This window comes from Borostomias antarcticus (genome assembly GCF_949987555.1).
Source record: "Borostomias antarcticus genome assembly, chromosome: 13".
Taxonomy (NCBI): Eukaryota; Metazoa; Chordata; class Actinopteri; order Stomiiformes; family Stomiidae; genus Borostomias; species Borostomias antarcticus.
In genome coordinates, this window is record NC_140246.1 from 4,427,143 (window position 1) to 4,448,691 (window position 21,549).

At 45.0% G+C, this 21,549-nt stretch overlaps 1 protein-coding gene across 1 annotated transcript; it reads left to right on the forward strand.

Moving 5' to 3' along the window:
- Window positions 1–14,788: 14,788 nt before the first annotated feature.
- Window positions 14,789–20,055, forward strand: il17ra1a (interleukin 17 receptor A1a; the record flags this gene model as incomplete). Its single annotated transcript, XM_084447708.1, has 11 exons — window positions 14,789–14,973; window positions 15,267–15,291; window positions 15,488–15,634; window positions 15,929–16,050; window positions 16,182–16,308; window positions 16,473–16,520; window positions 16,614–16,768; window positions 17,706–17,780; window positions 18,045–18,114; window positions 18,235–18,360; window positions 18,548–20,055. Exons 1-11 carry the CDS (start codon window positions 14,875–14,877, stop codon window positions 20,053–20,055), a joined length of 2,502 nt encoding a protein of 833 aa, XP_084303834.1. The 5' UTR covers window positions 14,789–14,874.
- Between the last annotated feature and the right edge of the window lie 1,494 nt (window positions 20,056–21,549).

Genomic DNA, 21,549 nt, shown 5'->3' on the forward strand with positions numbered 1-21,549 from the left:
CAGCTGTGTGGTTTAGGAGCTTATGTAAAACGTAAATGAGTGGCTATTAGTGCAAGTCCCTGCAATTAATCTCCCCGGCCCAGAGCCCTCCAAACAACAAGCAGCTTCGTGACGGAGAACAGCACTGCTGTTCCCATTCATTCCCCATGTTTCTTGCACAGAGAGAGAGAGAGGGAGAGAGAGAGTGTGACGGACAAAGAATGAGAGGCAGAGAAAGAGAACATGAGATAAAGAGGCAAAGAGCACTAGAGGGAAGAAAACGGTTGAGAGAGAGAGAATAAGAAAAAGAGAGAGTGCACCACTGCAAAGTGAGACTGCTAGAGGAGAGTAGGCCTAATCTCTCCATCGACACGGGGAGTTTACAGGCCTCTGATGTGGCGGAGACACCCCAGGAAAAGCACTCTCACCTGGGCCCACCGCCACTATAGGGGTCTTGAACACATTATCAACACCACAGATAACGATGTTATCAACAAACACCTGGTTTGTAGAGAGATATGTACCACATCCAGCCTGGGCTGGACCGACCACCTCCCTGTGAGCAGTGAGCACTTCCAGGTCAAAACGCTGGAAGTAAGATTAAAAAATTCTAAATATGTGTGACAAAATAACTTTTCCAATAACTTTTTTTTTATAGCCCAATTTGAATAGCAAGGAATCTCCAGAGAACAAATACAGTCCCTGCAATTAATCTCCCCGGCCCAGAGCCCTCCAAACAACAAGTAGCTTCGTGACGAAGAACAGCACTGCTGTTCCCATTCATTCCCCATGTTTCTTGCACAGAGAGAGAGAGAGGGAGAGAGAGAGTGTGACGGACAAAGAATGAGAGGCAGAGAAAGAGAACATGAGATAAAGAGGCAAAGAGCACTAGAGGGAAGAAAACGGTTGAGAGAGAGAGAATAAGAAAAAGAGAGAGTGCACCACTGCAAAGTGAGACTGCTAGAGGAGAGTAGGCCTAATCTCTCCATCGACACGGGGAGTTTACAGGCCTCTGATGTGGCGGAGACACCCCAGGAAAAGCACTCTCACCTGGGCCCACCGCCACTATAGGGGTCTTGAACACATTCTCAACACCACAGATAACGATGTTATCAACAAACACCTGGTTTGTAGAGAGATATGTACCACATCCAGCCTGGGCTGGACCGACCACCTCCCTGTGAGCAGTGAGCACTTCCAGGTCAAAACGCTGGAAGTAAGATTAAAAAATTCTAAATATGTGTGACAAAATAACTTTTCCAATAACTTTTTTTTTTATAGCCCAATTTGAATAGCAAAGAATGTCCAGAGAACAAATACATTCATCAAGAGCTGAAAGAACATGCATTTCAGCCAAATCAAAATAGCACTGTGTCATTCTATAAATCAAAAGGCGTATAGCTTAAGGTAAGAAGATTAGAAACGCTCTCTGGGCAGCCAGTTTCAGCATCTTTCAACAGTAATACGCAAGCGGGGGGGATATGAATGACACCTGAAGCAAATGGATTATGGGTAAAAGGAGAACGGCTCTCATGCGTCCACTCGCTATCATCAGCTGCCCTTAAACCCTTCTGTAAATCGCCGAGGCCGTGTGAATGATGATGTTTACCTATTTTTTATAGCCGTGCTCCCAGTGTGGAGGCGTTGAAACACAGCGAGGTGCAGGAGAGTCGGGGAGCGAAACAGGGAGGGAGAGAGAGAAAGAGAGAGAGGGAGAGAGAGAGAGAGAGAGAGAGAGGTGTTGCTGGAAAGCACACAAACACAGGTGGTGAATGCCAGACATGTAGTCAGAGTTAGAGCCTACATGCTCTACACCTCCGCCTCCTCTCTTCCTCCTCCTCTCCGTCTCCTCCTCCGCCACCTCTCCTCCTCCCCTCCCTACTTCTCCTCTCCTCCACCTCCTCTCTTCCTCCACCTCCCCCCCTCCTTCTCCACCACTGCCACCTCTTCTCCCCTCCTCCACCTCCTCCTCTCCTCCACCTCCCCAACACCTCCTCCTCTCCTCCACACTGGGAGCTCCACTGCCAGCTGCACCTGGAAGTGTTTTGCCGTGTTGAGGGGAGACTGGTCACCAGTCGCTGTCGCGCACAGTTCAGGATGGTTTCCATTATCATTATGACAGACAGGCCTTGTTATTCCCTTGAAGACATTCAATATACTATGATGGTTGAACAGGTGTCGAAACAAGAATGTAATAGCTTCAGTTTCCCAGATGTGGATCCAAGTGGTTTACAAAATAAAAAAACTAAAACTAAAAATACATATTTTCCCCATCGTCTGACTACTGTTGTATTCTACTTCTTTAACATGTGTTCCAAAATCTGTTATCTAATGGTTAGGCAAGAGAACGGTATTCAAAGGGACGTCAACATATTGGATCATCGGTATGCAGAAAGACTAGGCCTATGCTTATAGGCCTACTCATTAGTGGACAAGGACTGTTACGTTCAAACGAACATGCACGAAATGTTGATTTAGCTTAGCTATTAGAGGTTTGGCGCAGGACCGTAATGGCATCTGCATATAAGACGGGGAAAGATTAACTTTTACATTCCAAAAAAAGCCCTCTCTTCACGAAAAACCTCTTTGATTACAAGACGGAGCCTTTGAGGCAGCAGCAAGTCGTCCTCCTGGCTCTGCGTACCGTCCTGAGGGTGGAGGGACGGACGATAGCGAAGCCCGACTGGCTCTGGAACACGGTTGGAGACGGACGGCCTCGCCTGCTACAGAGGCCTGGAATCTGTTTGATGTTGCTAGCGGCGTGAATGGCCAACATGTGGGCCTGATTAAGGTTCGTCCACCAGGGTTATGGTACATTGCTATAGCCTGAGCCGGGCGTGTTTTGACAGTGGAGTTATCAGCTATACAGGGTACAGAGGCACCTAATATGTTCCAACCATTATAAATCCCACTAACCTTCCTCTCACATTACTGAAAAGGGATTGGGATGATTGACAGCTGAGTGAAAAACAGGGCACTCTCTGTCCTAGAATAGATTCTGTCAGAAATCAGAACAAGATTGAATTTGTCTTGTTTTAAAGCGCAATCGATCAGCAGAGGATTTTAATGTAGCCTAGCCAACTCTAAAGAAAGACGTTACAGGGGCTGCTTGTGTGAGAGCACAAACTCTTGACACCAAATGTGAACGTGACAGAAACGTCGTTTGAATGTTTCGGTGCCTGACCGGTGTGTGTGAGGGGCAGGGGGGTGGGGGGGTCTAGAGCTGTAATTATTCCACTGAGGCTCTGCATTCTTAAGGCAGTGTGGTTACACCGTGATGATGTCATTTCAACTTGACCCACACACGATGACCGCTAAAGACCGCTTCAAGCACCCCCCCCCCCTCCCCCTCCCCCCCGCTGTGATGGAGCCAGATTACGACTGAGCCCTTCTACATCCCTCTCAAATCCCACGTGGCGACTTCAGGGGATGCCGCCGCTTTGCGTGACTCCTGATCGCGCTCTTTGAGGCGCGTGCGCGTCCGTACGCGTTAGCTGCTCGCTAAAACAAATCCAGAGTTAATAAATGTCAGCCGTCTCTGAAGAGGCTTGACGACGTGTCATTCCACAGACGTGATGTGATCAAGCTTCAGTCAGAGTTTCAGAGTCTACATCATCGGGGGGGTGGGGGGGTCCCTGAAGGAAGCTCTGAACTGTGAAAACGATCTACCAAAAGAATCCGACAGCATTACTCATTACAGGTAGATGCGGAGCTGGGGGCAATAAAATCACAAGCACGCCCCCCTCATCCGCCCCACCCTCCGCTGACCCCCCACCCCCCTCCACCCATACCCCCTAACATAACTCCAAAACCAGCTCGCCGATGGAGCAGATAACCCGGCCCGCTCGGGGTTGCGGCGAGCGCGGCGCATTCCTCCTCAGCATCCACGGGGACCCCAGGTATGTTTTTCCTCTGGGGCGGGGGGAAGGGGGGAGGGTGATAAGGAGAGAGGAGAAAGCTGAGATATGCCCCGTTTGCCCTCCGCCCGCCATGGACCGCCCTGCACAGGGGCAAGCACGCCAGGAATGTACCAGAGGCTAATGGGACCGAGAGGGTTGCTGCCAGAGGGGGGGCGGGGGGTTGGGGTGGGGGGGGGGGGGGGGGGGGGAGGGGATGAAGAGCTCAGACCTGGGGACGGGGTTATAATCGCTCTGCTGACAGGGCGCGGTGGGACGTCCAGTCCAGATGGGGGTATTAACCAGGTCACGTGTGTACAGGTCACCTTTCCCTGGAGACCTCGGGCTCCAGCCGCAAGGTGCCCGGGCCCCGACCACATTCCCCACGTCACGGCATCCAGCATGGCCCCCACAAGGAGATTATTATACCCAGGGAGCTGAACACCGTAGGTGACCGTTCCCCTGGCTCTGCATTAAAATGAAAAGAATTGCTTTGGGTGATCTAGAGTTTCTGGAATGTTGTGACCTCTACCTACCCCCCCAACGCCCCCCCCCCCCCCCCCCCCCCCCATCCCACCACACACACATACACACCACCACACACACCGCACAAATACACACTGCACAATCAGGTCCCACCCCAACCAAACCCCTATGTTAACTAAGGCTAACACGGCTAGCGAATGAGTGATCTTTCCAGAGGGCTCTGTTCTTAACAGATCAGGCCTCAAGTCAGATCAGGTGTCAGGGGAGGGAGACGGTAATCACATCCAGGTTATGTAAGGCGGGGGAAAAAAACAGGAGAAGGACTCGCTTGTGAGGAATGGTTTGCTGTTCTGCTCTCCGTTTCATTCAACTCTGCCAAAAACTCCCCAAGGAGACAGTTTGGTTTACAAGTTTACTTTCAGAGGACTGTGTAGAGATCACCGGTCTTCTGACAGAACCCAGTGTGAGAGACAGACATTCCCTAAAGTATATCTCTAGAGGCCTTGGACTTAAGAATGGAAAGGATAAGCAGAAAGCAAAAGTGTCTATAACTCAAACACATTTCACAGAAGAAGGAGAAAAAAGGTATGTAGAATAAGATGTCCCTTAGCTTAAGGGAATCCTCTGTAAAAAAAAAAATATATATATATATATGAAGAAGAAGAACTTTTACTTTACATCACTGTTGCAAAAGGTGCTGTTTTGGAACCCAATATGGTTCTGTCTGACCTGAAAGGGGATCTTATAAGAGGAGGAGGTTGAGGCCTAACGCTCTGGTAACGCGCTGGTAACCAAGCAACGGTGATCTTCTGCACTTTAATCACAGTGGCTTGCGCAAAAAAAATAGACTAGATGCGAAACTATCGGCTGCAGAGCGCGAGCCGGCCACGGAGCTCCACGACGCAGCCAGTGTGAACAGTCACGTTAGTTAACATGGGCACCGAAAAGAAATGGGCTGCGCTTTCGCATCCAGTCTGAACCCACCGAAAGGAGGCCTAGAAGAGGACTTTGTTGAGGGGTGTGTGCAGAACCACCTGCAGCTCAACGTGGGGACGACCGGGGAGATGTTGGTGGACTCCGTTTCCATCCAGGGGGAGGTGGGAGGTGGGAATGGGCAGGAAACATTGTAGCCATATACAAGAAGGGACAGAGCCGACTCTACTTCCTGAAGTAGACTCAACTCCTTTGATGTATGCACACACAAAAAAGAAGCTGAATATATCTTACCAGTCTGTTGAAGCGGGTGTCATGGTCTTTGCGGTTGTGTGCTGGGGCCAACAAGATGGACAAGCTGATCATGAAGGTGGGCTCTGTCCCGGGGGTCAGCCTGGACAGTGGTAGTGGTGGTGGAGAGAAGAATGCTGGCCATCATGGACGACGTCTCCCGTCCTCGACACGACACGACACGACACAGAGGCAGACTGACCCTGCCATGGTGCTCTCTGTTCAGTGCATCCCCTGACTGGCTGGACACTATGGACCTGAGCCAGCTTGGAGAGAGCTGAGACTTTTTAGTGCTAAGACTTTTTAGTGCTAAGATTCTCTGGACATGACAGCTTACTTCTTCATTTATATATCAACATGGACATTCTCCCTTACCTGACGGACACTGTAGCTGTAACATCTTAGTATGTTTTCGCACAATCTGCAATCCTAAGTTCTCAAAGCGTTTACTGTTGTTTATTGTTTTGCACTCAGAGGCCATTTTCTTTAGATTAACTCCTGTGCATTAGTGCGTGCATCTGGAACACCAGAGCTAGTTCTATGTTGCACTCTTTTTTCTGAGACTGTAGGCCTAGTTGGAAATGTAACATTCATATTTCTCTAAATAGCGGTGAATAGTTTCACACCATCATAACAATGATGATACCATACTGACCTATTAACGGTGATTGATGAATATCACTGGATTTCAGCTGGTCTTTGAAGGGTCTGAGGCTTTGTTGTATTGAGCTCTGAGGTTCTGGTTCTGCCAGTGACCTTTCCGCGGTATTGAGCAGCCTGTGGGAGATCACAAGAAAGCCATCAATAGACCTGGGCTGGAAGAGAGTCTAACCAGAGACACTAACCAGTGTGTTGGGGGTTTTGTTTGCGACAGTTACAATGATCGGACAAGAAGTCTGTGTGTGTGTGTGTGTGTGTGTGTGTGTGTGTGTGTGTGTGTGTGTGTGTGTGTGTGTGTGTGTGTGTGTCTCTCTCTCTCTCTGTCTCTCTCTTTTCTTTCTGTGAGGGACCATAACCATGTTCCCAGCCTGTAGACGTTTATCTCACTTTATCTCACTTTCTGCTCTTGTTTCTTTTTGGGTAAAATTAGAACACAAAAAAACAACTACCAAATGGTCACAAAATGCCATGGTAATCAGGGGAATCTAGCATAATGGCCCTCTCTTTAACAGGAGGTCTGAGGAACTCAACAGCAATGCTGTAATGTCTGATCACATGATGTTTTTGATTTGTCCCATAGGTTACTTAAGATAAAAGGGGCACATTTTAGGAAGTCATTAAGAGCAATGGCAGATCACATTGTATACTCACACAAAACATGTTATGTAAGACCTCAATCACCCAACTGGCCTTTTAAGGTGGATAAATGATCTGGGCAGGATTGATAATAAGTCCATGTTCCAGTCAGTAGTGGCATGAGCAGTGACACTGAAAACTCATGTTTGGCCACTGGACAGAAAATGCTGACAATGAAGAGGATTCTGTATGAGCCTATGTGGGATGAGCAGGACAGTTGTAGCCAGGGCTACAACTTAGCAGGAGCTGTAGAATCATACAGGTGCATCCCCCAAAATTAGAATATTGTGAAAAAGCTCATTATTTTCTATAATTTAATTCAAAAAGTGAAACTTTCATGTATTCTAGATTCATTACACAAAGTGTAACTTTTTTGTTTTTATCTTTATGATTGTATGTTATGTTCAGTATGTTCATTTATACATTCAATATTCTGGGCTCTTTTTGCACAAATTACTGCATCAATGTGGAGCGTGGCATGAGGCTATCAGCCTTGAAATATTTCACTTCATGTGTAATGAATCTATAATATATGAAAGTTTCACTTTTTGAATTAAATTGGGGAAAATAATGAGCTTTCCACAATATTCAACATTTTTGAGATGCACCTGTATATATTAATCTAATTACCTGTACTACTTAAATAAATGAAATATCAAACTAATTTAAACTAAAGTGGCTGGCCACCATCACCAGACGGCCCTTCTATGCCCTGAACATTTACCATGGACAATATTAATTACTGGGGCAGGGGAACAATTATAACTATAACTTTAATAATAACAAAACATAATAAACAGCAATAAAACACATTACATCATATGACTAAATCCTAAGTTAAAATCGAAATACCTAAGCTAAATGTCCTTTAGACCTAACTAATTCCTATTCAAAGTCCTTGGTGCAGCCGATGGTAGCAGTTATACGGTGGAGCTCTTTGTTGGTGGCGTCGGGGTCGGGGGGGTCGGGGGGTCCAAATCACGGGGATGATGGATGATTATTAAACAAACCAATAAAACAATTGAATATGGAAATCAACAAACCAATAGGAATAAGGGGGGGGGGGGGGGTGTATACAAACCATGTTAAGGTGATAAACTATACTGGCCCTGACCGAGGGCTGGTACTAAATTATCCTATTAATCCCATTAATTTATACTACATTTAATGACTCCAAACCTTACATTTCCATTAACGTCTGGGCCTTCATAACAACAGTGATATAATCTCTATTCCACTGTCTACCTCTGAGCTGTGTAACCAAAGTGCACCGCTGGCACTGTAAAGACAGGGGTGTCAGAAAGTGACGGATAGCACTTTACTTGCCAAAGCTTCCATTTGTTCAAGTTTAACTGTCCGTTTGTTTTTTGTTTCGTTTTCACAATACTAAAGGGAGTGGAGCCTGCTCCCCCCGTAGGGGATGCCCTAATGTCCTAATTCTGTGATAAGCACTGAACAACAGGGCATTTCTGCCTGGTCTCGGTGGCGGTTTCCATGGAGAGTGAGCTCAGTTCAGCTGGTGCTCTGTGGATAAGTCATCTTCACAAGGCAGCTTTGTACTGACTGAGGACAGGCCTCTGCCATGACGCTCTCCTTCCCTCCTGGCTCATCCTTTAATGATGTCTAATAACATAACTCGAATTGTCAAATTATGAATGATGAAGTATTGGTACCTCTAAGCCGTTATTTGATTATGTTTGTTCAATATTTAGGCTAAACTGATTTTGTGGTAGGCTATTCCATATCCCATTTCACAGTCTTTCATCGTGATGTATGGAAAATGGGCCCTAAAAGTAGGAAAACATTTTTTTTCTTTGCATGAGACCGTGTACTTAACAGACCCCACTATAACCAGCTGGACTCAAACGTTTCCTCCTCTTAGACTGATCTTTGAAGCCTTAACCTGGACTTTGTATCAAGTCCAGCCTGTTCATGTGGCATAATCAGATTATCTGAAAGAGTGGTAGTTCTCTGAAGTTCTTGTACAAACCTGCTTTTCTTGTACAAGGCTGTGACAGAGGTCAGATCTGTCCAGATGAAAACTAAAGAAACAGAGGGTCTAGCTGCCAACATCTCCAATCTGGAGAAAAACCCAGCTATGGACTGAAAATGGACAAATTATCTCAAATTGCAGGAGGGAAAACCAACTGCTCCTTCAATTTCCAATGTTTTGACTTCTCTTTGAGACCCCAGCCCAAACCAATTGGACATACATAGATTGCGACATGCAGTGTAGGGCCTCTGGAAGTGAGCATTAAGTTGTCAAAACTCATTGTACACATTATCATTTTCCAATAGCAAGGGTACAATGAGATGACTGTTCTCTCTCCTCGCATGACCTGTCTGAAATAACGTCATCACCGACAAAAATACCTTTCATGGTTCGGTTTAATCAAGTGTAGGAGGCCTAATGTTTGACTCATTGGTCACTGATATCATTGACTCCATAATGTTGACCTCACCTGTTGGTCTGTCTGGATGGGACACCTTGACCTACTGGTCTCTCCGGATGGGACACCTTGACCTACTGGTCTGTCTGGATGGGACACCTTGACCTACTGGTCTGTTAGGATGGGACACCTTGACCTAATGGTCTCTCAGGATGGGACACCTTGACCTACTGGTCCGTCAGGATGGGACACCTTGACCTACTGGTCAGTCAGGATGGGACACCTTGACCCGTTGGTCTCTCAGGATGGGACACATTGACCTACTGGCCTGTCTGGATGGGACACCTTGACCTACTGGTCTGTTAGGATGGGACACCTTGACCTACTGGCCTGTCTGGATGGGACACCTTGACCTACTGGCCTGTCTGGATGGGACACCTTGACCTACTGGCCTGTCTGGATGGGACACCTTGACCTACTGGCCTGTCTGGATGGGACACCTTGACCTACTGGTCCGTCAGGATGGGACACCTTGACCTACTGGTCCGTCAGGATGGGACACCTTGACCTACTGGTCTGTCTGGATGGGACACCTTGACCTACTGGTCTCTCAGGATGGGACACCTTGACCTACTGGTCCGTCAGGATGGGACACCTTGACCTACTGGTCCGTCAGGATGGGACACCTTGACCTACTGGTCTGTCAGGATGGGACACCTTGACTTACTGGTCTGTCTGGATGGGACTTGCCAACCTGATGGATCTATTTGGTTTGCACAGGCTGTCTGATTGGTAGGTTGGGGATCTCAATGAACAAAATATTCAAGTTGAAAATCTTTATTGATTGCATTGTGTAATTCTTCAATAACAAAATGACGTAAGAATGGTGGTCAATGGAAACCAAAATCATAGATCTATTGAGAGCTGGATGTGATGATTAAGTGTGTGTGTGTGTCCATGTGTGTGTGTGTATATATATATATATATATACACACACACACACACACGAACACACGCACACACACATACACACACACACACACACACACACACACACACACACACACACACAGGTATATCAATCAAGTTTTAATAATTATTGGAACCCCTCATTTAGTACCTACTGCAACCACATCTGGCACGGATAACAGCATGGAGTCTTTTCCTGTAATGTTTGACAAGGTTAAGTAGCACATTTGGAGGGATTTTGGACCATTCCTCTTGACAGATCCTTTCAAGATCCTTCATATTCTTGGGTTTGTGCTCTTCAACCGCCCTTTTCAACTCAGCTCACAGGTTTTCTATTGGGATTGAGGTCTGGCAACTGACACTGAGTTGCGGAACATTGATGTTGTTGTCATGGAACCTTTTCTGTGTGGATCTTGAGGTGCAGTATGCTTGAGTCATTGTCTTGTTGGAAAGTCCACCTACGGCCAAGTCCCAGCCTTCTGGCGGACACAACCAGATTGTCAACTAAAATTGCTTGATACTTGGTGGAATTCATTATGCCATCAATCTTGACCAATGCCCCTGGACCTCTGGAATAAAAACAGCCCCAAAACATCACTGACCCACCACCATAGTTCACCGTGGGTATGAGGTGCCTCTCCTTGTATTCATCTCTGTTTCAACGCCAAACATGCCGATACGGTATCTGAACAAAATGTTCAATTTTGCTCTCATCTGACCAGAGCACCTCCAGGAATTACTCCAGTCATAATTTTAATGATGTTGGAATTTTTTAAATAATTGTTCTGACAGTGCTCAGTGGTATAATCAATTGTTTGTGGATCTTCTTGTAGCCATAACCAGATTTCTGATGGTTTATGACCATCTCTCTCTTTTGAACTGCCAGTTCTTCTGTTTTCTTCATGGTGTTGGATGACAGAGGCTTATTGCATGCATGTTACCTCATTTATACCATAGGGAAACAGTAAGTGAAGTAATGGCTCAATATAGTTCCTTAAGACATAGATTAACTTAAATAAGTGGAATTTAATACCTGGTTTAATTTCGTTAGGTGTTATTTCAATAATCTTTAAGGGTACCATTAATTGTGAAACTTTGATTTGGAGGCAATTGATTGTTAATTAAATCACTAAATGGTTTTGGTTGGTTCCATTTGAACAGTAATATAGTACAGTATTTATCACATGCTGGTACTTGGAGTTTCTTATAATTATATTGTTTATCATTTTTTTAAATATTGTTTGTGCATTGCCTGTCCACTGTGTATACAGTGTGTGTATATTATATTATTTATTTATTTAATGAAAGCGAATTAAACGATCTCTGGTCTCCCCATTCACAGCCTGATCCTCTGTGTTTCTCTGCTCCGCTGGAGCAGCACAGTGACTCTGTTTGCCGATCCGTGACTGCTACTGAAGTTTCACACATGGGCTGTCGGCTCAGTTCTGTGCCAGATAGCAGCCATCAGCACACCACCACCAACATGGTTCTCTGGAGACTGGCGGTGTTTGAATCCAGGTGATGAGTTTGAGATTGAAGTGACATGAGCAGGTCTTGTCTTGGGACAGAGGCATTATGGGTTTGGCACATTTGACTGAGGATCACTAGAGCATGGATACATTTGTTCAGTCCAGTTCAATGCAGCGATATCATGCTTAACTAAATGAATGGTAGACAGGCCATGAGATGGGTTATTTATGTTTATGAATAGTAGGAGGGAAATGTCAACAAATAGCTTGTTTATTTTACAAACAACAGTGCTTCTTTCTTCATGTATTGCGTATGATATTACTATCATAAACTATGTAGGCATACTGTGGGGAACAAATTGGTCTTTGGTCGTTTTGGATCACAGGGGATGAAGTTCACAGATTTTCACACATTTTTCAGACTCAAGTTCCTCTTTTTTCCATCTGGCGGCCCATCATTTCTCACTGTAAATATGACTGAAAGAGGTTAAACTGGCACCTCAAAAGATTTCATCCAGTATTACTATGCTTTTTTGCCTATTTGAAAGACCTATTCTCAACCATGACTGGAAGCAATTATATGTAGCCTACAGTATGATGATTCTATCTTCGCCCAATCTCACCAACTGTAGTCTCAGCTAAGGAGTTTCAGTGTGGCTATAGAAGAATACTGCCACCTACTGCACAATCACAAAAGTACAGTGAATCACACACATTATTTTCATGGTTACATGTTCACCCAGCACCAAACAGGAGTCATTATTTCTACTTCATATTGTAATTTTAGTTTGTGAAATTTGAAATTTTATAAATAACAAGAATAATGTGTGTTAGAAAAGTGAGCAAGATGGTTGATGACAAGACATGTGACTACAGCATTGACATGAAAGACCGGTGTGACACTGATGCAAACAGCCCAAAGGCACACCAGGAGCACAGAGCCTCCAGAATGGATAGAGATGAGAGAGACGCAGCCGACAGAAAATAATGGAAGCTGTCAGCAGATCGCAGAGCCCTTTTGGCCTCAATTAACCTGACGGGCCAGATGCCAGAGTTTTCTTTGCATAACAATCTGGAAACACTCTGTTGAAAACTGTTTGGAAAAAGGCAGTCACTTAAAAATAATTGGCAGGTGATTGGATGAACCATCTGTCTATCACCGTCTATCACAAGCTAACTTCAACTGCTCCTCACTGTCATCACACCTAAACCCGCCCAGCGTATCTGTTTGTATTTCAAATTCCTCAGAGCCAACGCTGATTGGCAAGATCGTTTTCTGATCTGGCACAAACGGATCTCTATCGAGAGTACTGATTTGCGAGAGAAACAGAATGTGAGCTCGTGAAATCAGGATGGTCGCACAAGTCTAGGCCTTGATCCTGAGGAACTGATCAATATTCCATGTGGTTAGGTTGTTTATAGAAGGTTGTTGAGTGTGTGCGGAAGTCAGTGTGGAAGTGATACTGTCAAGCGAAGCAGTGAAACCTGTGACAAACGCGTGACTCAAGACATTTCATTTGGCCTAGATTGACCAGATTTAACCTGCCCCAGAAGCAGGCGTGGTATATTTTATTCATCACTTTAATAGCAGAAGCCAGCTGTGTTTAGAAATGTGCCTATGAATTGCCTATACCTTGAGGCAAACATTTAAGTGGCTTGAACTGTCTATATCACTCTGAAAGGAATGTTTAGATTACGACTAAGTTGAACATGATGTCAGACAATGCCTTAAGTCTCTGATGTAAACTATTAATTGGGGTGACAGTAGTTGTGCCCATATGAAGAGAAACACATGAATTGTGACCATATTGAACTGACCAATATGATTTGAGCAGTTACAAGGTATAAAAGACGGTGTGGTTGAATTGCAAGCCAGAGTTTATCCTGACCTGGCCTGGGGATGCTCCTTCAGCTGCAGCATATTGGAGTGTTATGATTAATAAAAAGAATATTAATCTAACTCATCCGGACCTCTGCAAACCTTCTTTTACTCCATCTAAGCTTGAATTAATTCATTAACTACACAGGTTAGGTCTGTAAGACATGTTGCTACCTGGCTTAAAGGTGAGCCAGCTTCGTGGTTCTGAGTTACCCCGTCCCCGACTTCAAGTCAATTTTGACCAAAGTTAGCGCGCCAATTCTTACCCTTGAGGAATACCCCTCAGAAGCAGCACGTCATGAGAGTTTACCTGCTACTGGGAGCTGAGGTAGGCTACACACTAGCAACACACTACACTCTACAACCCGATTCATCAGATGCAAATCTACTCCCAGCGGAAGATGCCTTCCAGTAACATGTGTTGAGAGCCTTGTACCAAACAGCAGTGTGGCGTCACATCTCGCAGGCTCGTAGGGTCGGCCATGCACTTCACCGCCTAGCCACCAGAGGGCGCACGGGATTGAAACGGACATATCTCCAAGTGGGAAGGAACGCAGGTGTGTGCGGAGGGAGAACCCTGAGTGCAATGAACCGCCCCCTGTCGGCTCTGACCCAAGATGGGCGCCACAGAGCCTCTCCAATACAGCTGCTGCCCATTTATCTCCATTCATTTGGACTTGGGCTCAGGATCCAAAATGTCTGTTTTAAATATAGAGACAGATAGATAGATAGATTTCATGTAATTAGGCCCTACATGAGTTTCAATTCGGCCAGGTTCTTTTTTGGGGTGTATAACACTATCAATTGTAGGCCTACCATTTTTGCAATTTTACCATTTATTTTTATAGCCTACATAGGCTATGCAAGAATCATCCTAGAGATGTAGAAAACGTGTTTTGTTGTGCTCCAGTAGGAGGAGTTCCTTTTAGTTTCCACCGTGCATGACAGTGCGTGGGCTAGCCTTGTTCTACCTGCACCCACAGCACTGTACGAAGCGGGAAGAGAAAAACCTGTCTGGTCAGTTCACGGAATCGGCAAACATTTGCATACATAGCCTACCAGGAAGTACAGTCTACATGGGACGACTGTACTTTGTACTGTAACAGGCTAGCTTCACTGAAAATACATTTCCTGAATATGTCATGTGTGTCGTTGAATTGAGTGTGCCACGAGCGCCGCGCTATTAATGATTATGGAGTATTATTTAGAATAAGCTATTTTAGCGGAAGCCTGTAGTAGGCTAATATAAGTGTCTGGATGGATGTTACATACATTCATTGATAAATATGACCTCGGTTAAAGGGACATTGTTGTTGTTCCATCTTTTACGCATCGCCTCAGCTCTGAGGGTTCTACAATGGCCCGCTCTCAACTGTACACAACAGGTAAGAACAGTTATGTAGGCTTTCTTCCTCGTGTGTCTTGTGTATTAATAGATACATTTTGGGTTGTTTAATGGTCGGTACATTTTAATTTGCCTTAGCCTATACTGTACGTGAAGAGTGGATTGCCAAGGAGTAGCCTAGCCTACCATGTATTAATCATTTACTGTATTTAATGAAAGGTGCATTATTGTTCTTTGAACACCCAATGACAGCTAATGACGCGCATGTTCCAGTCTTTGGGCAGCTTGTTATGAAATTCAACCTCTCATCAATGTCAAATTTGATTGTTTCAGCTTTTGGAGTGTAAAGTCAACATAAGTGAGTGCCTATGCCATTCCATCTAAACTGTTTGGAGCATGGATGCAATATGAATATAATTCAATATAATAATATAATATAAACAAAGGCTATCCAAATAACTAAACACAAATCTCTGTTCTATATAGACAATCTCTGTTCTATATAGACATATTTTCTTCAAACTCCAAACTCACAATTACCTTCTTTCTCATAGATAATTGTCTGGATTCGAACTGGTTGACGTTTCAGAAATTCACTCCGAGTGACCCCGTAGAGTTGGAGGTCAGTGTAGCCACCAGGAGGGATGAGAAAGGAGACCTGCTCCCCGTCATTGTGGCCCAGTGGAAAGCAAGGGATGATGGTTGGTGATGTGATTGACCAGTACTGTTTTTTGTGTCAGCAATGGTATATTTGTTTGTAAACTCACCTCTTCAAGAAGTACTACCAGGATCCTCCCTCTTAAGCACCTATTGTATTTATATTGTGTTACACTCACACTCTGGCTTTAGCACTAGGTTACTCTCTTTGTCATGTTAAGAAAGGAGATGCACTTGTGAGTGCTAGCAAGTAGTAGTACACTGACTACCTATGTTAAATGCAATTATTTTAAGTCACTTTGGATGGATGAAAGTGTCTCTCTCGTTTTACTCTTCAGGAAGTATTAGTTCCATGAAAGGAACTGAGCTTAACGTACTGATGACATCTACCAACCAGAACCTTTGTGTTCGATACATATTCTCCAATGAACTAACCATGCGGAACGCGGCTATGGAAAAGGTAGGGATTGCGGCGCGGAACGCAGACGGGATCACAGACGTTTTCATAACAGCAATGTTTCTCCTGGATCTCTGTTGTTCCGTTCTACACATCAACTGTGGACTGTATTTGTAATCCCTTCTCGCTGTCAGTGGTCCTTCTCCCTGGACAGCGTGGTGGTCCAGCCTGGCCTGTCCTATGTGGTCTCCGTCTCCCATCTCCCCAAACCAAACCTGCGGCACACTCATTACAACGTTAACCAAGAGATCGTTGTCCCAGGTAAAACCTTTCTTTGACGTGTGATATTGATAGGATGAATACAGAATCAATAGAATTGAACATAAAGCTCATGCACATGTATTGTACTGTACATGCATATTTCCTCAACATCCACCTATTACTGTAAAATATCCTTATATCATGCTGAATCTGATTCACCTCAGGTTGTGATGACCCAAGACTCAAGAGAACCAAACCGTGCCTGGAGACAGGTGACCGGACAATATAATTTCCGTCGATGATTATGATACCATGCGATTCATATTAGTACTGAACTTTATTGACACATGGCTCTGTGACAACAGGAAGTTTATGGGAGCCTAACATTACACTGCAGCGGTCCACTAGCCCCGGAGGTAGAGACCTGCTGGGTGTGTGGTTCAACAGTGATGAACGCGCAGAGACATACAGAGTCTCCCTCAAGTGCTCCTCTGACAGACATTGGAGCAACATGGCTAAGGTAAGCTATGTTTCTCTCTCTCTCTCTCTCTCTCTCTCTCTCTCTCTCTCTCTCTCTCTCTCTCTAAACGTGTCATCAGAGACACAGGTCGAGGTGCGGTTGCCCTTCCAGCCAGCCACATGACCTAGAACAGTTGATGAGACATCCTTGCTCGGCACTGTTTACTCAAGGGCTTTGCCCTGGATCCGATCTCATAACAGGAAACTGTCTGCATCGTCTACCTTCACTGTCTGATGTTTCCATGAGATAACCCAACGCTAGAACACAACGGAATTCCACCTCTCAGCAGGGGCTTCCTGGCCACCTGTAGGTTCTGGAGAATCACAGAATGGCTGCTGGTGATAACGGCGGCCAGGGCTGTTTTTTCGTCCCACGTAGGGCTGGGTTTAAAAAATCGATTCATCGATTCTGAATCAAATGATTCAGAATCGATTCATGAATCCCAAAATCAATCTTTTATTTAATGAATAAATGAAGGTATGAATAGTTCATTCATTCATTCAATGATTCATTCATTCATTCATTTTTGGAAATCAGTATGATGCCCAGCCCTAGTATTGATGTGTTGCATAACTTGGCAGTCATGTAATTAAGATTACAGCTAAAAAAAAACTGGTTTTAGTAACACTAACCGAATCGATATTGAATCGAATCGAATCAAATCGAATTGAATCGTGATAATCGATTCTGAACCTTGTGAATTGGAATCGAATCGATTCTTGAAATTCAACTCGATACCCAGCCCTACCAGCACGCCCTGCCTCTCAGTGACCTGCCTCTCAGTTTCCCTTCCTCCTCAAATGTACTGACGTGCAAAGTAATCAGTGAATTGAGACTGACTGTGTCAGCTGAATGTTTCTTTAAACATGATGATACTGTGCAGTATCGCTACTTCATAGGGAAGTACTCATAATGATTTCTAAATGGTTTTCCTCAGGGCAATCAGACATCGTTGAATGTGATCTTTGACCTTGAGAAATGGCAACGAACATGCTGCAACTTTGATGCTGAGGTATGTTTTCAAATAGGTTATTGTTTCAGTGAGAGCAGTGTCAGCAGGCACAACTCTGTTTTGTAAACTGCCAGTGTGAGAACCTCTAAATGTCTAGCTGAGTACCTAGGACTGGAATGAAGAACTGATTAGCGCAGATAAGATACTGTAAGGACAAGCGATTACAAGAATTCCAACCTACCTGTACCCGTACTTGTTACACATGGCAAATAAACTTTCTATTCTATTCTAATAATATAACTTGTTAACATCCTTTCTATATAGATCGTGCCCTTCTTCCCCCTGTGCATGAATGACTGTGCCCGGCGAAGGAAAACATTTAACATTTGTTCAGGTTGGTTCACTATCATGTACCCTTGAGATAAAAAAAAAAAAAAAAAAAAAAGTTTGATTAGATATGCTGTCATGATGATGATGTTCATTCATAGATAGCCTACTCATTTGATTCCTACAGGCCCCTCAGAAGTGGTCCGGCCCCCCTCTGATAGAACCCACGCAGTCTTCACCACTGTAGCGCTCCTCGTCTGCGTAATTGTGAGCTGTGTTGCCTATATACTGTGTAGGCAAAGAGAAAAGAAAGGTTGGTAGAATAATATGTCCTCATAACCCTCCGGCAGGGTTACTTAATGCACAAGTGTGATTACCGAACCACCTCCACTACAATTGTGTGGGCCCGCACGCCACAAGATCTGACCTGTAGATTAAAAACTCTTAAACTGTTTAAGATACTTTAGTGACCCCGTTTCTCCTTAACGCTTGTATCGCAGACCCGCCAGGCGGCATTATTAAGGAGGGGGATGGTGAGGGACAGATGAGGCGGCCTCCCAGGGTGCTGGTCATCTACTCCCAGGACCACCGTCTCTACAGGGACGTCGTGCTGAAGCTGTGCGCCTTCCTGCGGGCCAAATGCGGCACCGAGGTGGTCCTGGACCTCCTGGACACTGCGTGGCTGGGCACCCTGGGCCCCCTGCCCTGGCTGGAGTGGCAGTGGCGGCGGGTCAAGGGGTCCCCCGGCGACAAGGTTCTGATCCTGTGCTCCCCCGGCGTGCGGGCCAAGTGGGGCGCCATGTGCGGCCGGGGCCGGGTCACGCTGCGCGAGGACGTCCTCTCATCCGTCGACGACATGCTCACCCCCGCCCTCAACCTCCTCCTGACGGACATGCAGCTGCCGGCGTCCATGGGCAAGTTCCTGGTGGCTTACTTCGACGACGTGAGCGGCGAGCGCGACGTGCCGTCCGTCTTCGACATCGCCGTGAAGTACAAGCTGATGAAGCACTTCGAGGAACTCTACTTCCGCATCCTCGACGTGGAGAAATACCAGCCGGGCCAGGTGAGCCACATCGAGGGCATCGGGGAAGACGAGTACTTCAACTGCCCGTCGGGTGAAGCTCTTCGATGCGCCATCGAAGCCTTCCAGGCCTACCAGTTGGACAATCCTGACTGGTTTGAGAAGGAATGTGTGGCCACCGAGGAGGAAGCGGTGGCCGAGTACAACTCCCTCCTGATCCAACAGGCCCCTCCCGTCTACGAATGTGTGCCAGAATGCGTAGAAGGACCTCCCATCTATGTTCTCGACATACATGCCAACCAAGAAAGTGAGGTCGTCTATACTCTGATCCCGGAGGTGAACGAGGAATGCGAACTGACGTCGGCGTTGGTTCATCCACGGTTGGACTCCGAATGCCGTCAGGTCTATCGCCTGGAGCTGGGGGTCGAACCCCTGCCTGGCGTGATCACTTCTGACCTCTGCCCCCGTAGCTACGGGGGTGAACCCCTCTCTCTAGCGGAGCCTGCAGTGAGCGAGCCTGCGTCGCTGACGGAGAACTGGCTCCACCTCGAGAAGTGGTCAGCGATGGGTCAGTGTCCCACGGAGAACGAGGAAGAGGAATCGCTCGTCTCAACCGTCCTACCACCGTCCCCCGAGGAACTGCAGAGACTCATCGCTCTTCAGCTGTCTCTCAGTTCCATCCCAACGACCCTCTCAGAGTCGGTGGAAGACGAGTACCTGCCTCCGCCCCCGTCGCTGAACGCGTCTTTTCCGGTGGAGACAGAGGAAGGGGAGTTCGTTATGGAGGACGAGCTGGCGGAAGCATCAGACAAGAGGCCCGTCAGTGGGTCGGACCAAGGCTACATCTCCAGGACGTCTTTCCAGCTCGACCCCCCTGATGGACAGGACTGTGGGGATCCTCTGGTCGCGCTGGCCAGGCTGCAAGAGGAACTCTTTCAGAACAGTCTCGGAGACGCAGGGTTACGCACTAAAATGGCCAAGCACTGATGAAATGTACAGCTAGAACGAGGGAAACTCACACATCTGTTTTTGAAGTGCAGACTGGCAGGGTCAAAGGTTACACACTCTTGCTCATACATTTTGTTCAACCAAGTGTCTTTATTCACCTTTATTCAAAATGTCATCAAAGAAACACTGGGTGAATAATTAATATATATTTGCATCATAGCTAGAGTGTGTGGTGGCTTTGTTTGGAATGTTATGGCATTATTCCCTTATTTCTTTCTGATTTTCACTCTAAAGAATGCACAATTATTCAGTCAGTTTGTACAGCATAATTCACAGATTTATTACTGATGTCAATCACATGATTGGGTTGTCAACAGTACATATATATATATATATCATTATATCAGTACATATATACAATGCTCACATTTTACACAATTTGTTTTCTTAAAGTATTTCTCTTTTCCTGTAAACAATTTAAGAATAAAATATTAAGCCCATTTAATGGGAAGAACAAAGACTTAGAAAATTCTGAACACTGGATACATTTATTTTCTTCTCATTTCAGTGATTGAGAAATACAATGCCATCCTGATTTGATTTGACTCCTTGAGAGAAAACCATGTTGCTTATTTCCAAGAAAGCAATGTCCTTTGGTAGTTTGTTACTGTATGTCCTGTGCTTGTTCATATAGGCCCATGTACTGTTACAAACAAACAAATGGGCCCTTTTTTAAATCAATAAATAGTATTTTGTTATAGCCTCTCTTTTACCTCATTTGTAAACCCAAAAGAAACCATAAAGCACAACCCTTTTCAGAATTCCATTGAACATACAGTGTGTCTGCTGACTGCTGTGTGCCAGTCATTTGAAATAATGGCAAGTTTAAAACGTTTGAAAACTTTGGCATGGTGGTATTAGCAACGGACATAAGCTATATTACTTTATAGTGAAATCAACACAAAGGCAGGTTAAAACTCAAGGACAATAAAATATAATAACATTATATATATTATTTTATTTTATTCATTATTTATTTATTTTTTACCGTTAACTTAGTTTCAGAAAAACAAGATCTAACAAGATAAAATCGATGTTTTCAGTTATACAAAACCATATTAACCTATCAATTAGCAGTCAAACCTAAGCCTAAGCTAAACTAACCTAAGCCAACCTCACACTGCACGAAAAGGCACACAAGTCTCCGGCCTGCATATTCAGATCAAAAAGTGAAGTGAAGTGAAGCTATAAAATAGAACAGCTAACCGTAAATTTCATGCCATCAACAGGATCAATTATTATTTGTTTATCTAAAATAATAATAGAGGCACTGGAAATAAAATCGAATTTTTTGGGGGACGGTAATTGTGCTATGGTGTGTACAATAACAACCATTAAGTAATAAGTCGTATTCTGCCTTTTAATGTGGGATCTACAGTGTGTTGTCTATAATCTATACAAGATAATCATAATACATTATACAAAGATCATCTTAAAATAAAAATTTAAAAGTTATGATGAAGCAATTGGATA